We start from the raw sequence: 1,637 nt of genomic DNA, 5'->3' as shown, positions 1-1,637 counted from the left end.
TTTGATGATTTGTTATACAGATCAAGACTGTACAAGGCATACAAAACTGCCTTTTTTTTTTGCAGATGCTAAATCTTTGAAAAAAGAGCATTTCTGAAAGCTGCTTGACAGTCAATGGTTACAAATTCACTTTCAATCTAGAAACAAATGCCTTGCAGAAGATTAATAAGTTTTTGACAAATTCAGCCAAAAGGGTTAATTGGAACAAATGCTAAAGAGAGGGATAAAGTGCTCATAGTTTCATATTAAATACTTATATAATAATTTAAATATCTAATTACATTTAAAAATAGCTGAATTATTTCATTTATTTTAATATCATCTACTATAAATTAATACAGAATATCTAAGATTAAAGTTACCTTCTTTTAACATGCCCATTTTCAAACATTTTTGAAATCTACAAGCTTGACATGCTTTTCTCCTCCTCTTATTGATTTCACAATCATTAGAGGCTGGACAGGTATACTCAATATTTCCTAAAATTAAAAAAATTTTAAGACATGTTTAATTAATTAATTAATTAATAATTTAAGTTATTTTTGAAAGTACTTTATATAAGCACAGATCAAATATCAATTTTTAGTTTAAATCTTTGAAATAAATTAAAATTAAATTGATTATAATATATTACTTAATAATATATGAATTATAATTTATTAGGACTCTAACAACTATGTTTGTGATTTAAGAAGGAATTTGGTATTTAAGTACAGTTACTTTCAAAATAATTTAATATACTGAAATCTCTAAAATAATTTATCATCATAAATATTTTATAATAATATATTATGTGAAGAAATTACAAAGTTTAATACAAATACAAAATGAAATATTTGCATTACAGAATTAAATAATATTTAGAATTGTGTTTCCAGGATATCTGATATTCATGAGAATACAATTCTGAAATATGCATTCTACTCAAATATAAATATAACTTCTACCTTAATGAAATAAAGAACAAAGAAAATTGATAATAATAAAGATCTAGGCAATAAATGCATGAATGCTATAATTTGTTTATTGTATTCAATATTATTGGGTTGTTCGGAAAGTAATTTTGTTTTTTTACTACTAGACAGATTAGTCGTATTTTTCCCACCATTTTCATTCTAAATCGTATTATCATTATATATTTTGACAGCTAGCATTTTAAGGCTTATTTGTAAAATATTTTGTTTGATTTTGTGCAATTGCTTATTTTTTGTGTCCCATCAAATATGGAAGATCAAAAGCAGCATTTTTGGCATATTTTGCTCTTTTATTACCAAAAAGGTAAGAATGCTGTTCAAGCGAGAAAAAAATTATGTGACATGTATGGAGAAGATGTATTGACAGAACGACAGTGCCAAAACTGGTTTACAAAATTTCATTCTGGCAATTTCAATATTGAAGATGCACCATGTTCTGGATGGCCAGTTGAAGCCAATGAAAACAAAATAAAAGTACAAAATAAACTGCCAAATAACAACATGTGAAATCACTAAGAGATTAAATATGTCAAATTGAACTGTTTATGATTACTTGAAACAAATTGGTTTCGTTTCAAAGCTTGATATATGGGTTCTACATGTTCTTAAAGAGAGATGCTCTCTTTGGTGGGATTTTAAGGAAATTTTTTTTTGGAGCTTTTA

General features: G+C 25.5%; 1 protein-coding gene across 1 annotated transcript in view; it reads right to left on the bottom strand.

Moving 5' to 3' along the window:
* Positions 1–303: 303 nt before the first annotated feature.
* The window catches only part of LOC111615812 (steroid hormone receptor ERR1-like), a 13,383-nt gene continuing 12,049 nt past the window's right edge, over positions 304–1,637 (bottom strand). The window contains exon 3 of the mRNA XM_023357248.1: positions 304–479. Coding sequence (XP_023213016.1) covers positions 319–479 — 161 coding nt within the window. The 3' untranslated portion in view covers positions 304–318. The remainder of the gene's footprint in view (positions 480–1,637) is intronic.

Source organism: Centruroides sculpturatus, unplaced genomic scaffold, assembly GCF_000671375.1.
Source record: "Centruroides sculpturatus isolate CEXI.00-Female unplaced genomic scaffold, Cexi_2.0 scaffold2487, whole genome shotgun sequence".
Lineage (NCBI taxonomy): Eukaryota > Metazoa > Arthropoda > Arachnida > Scorpiones > Buthidae > Centruroides > Centruroides sculpturatus.
The sequence above is the reverse complement of the archived record's forward strand: the minus strand, read 5'-3'. Positions and strand labels throughout refer to the sequence as shown.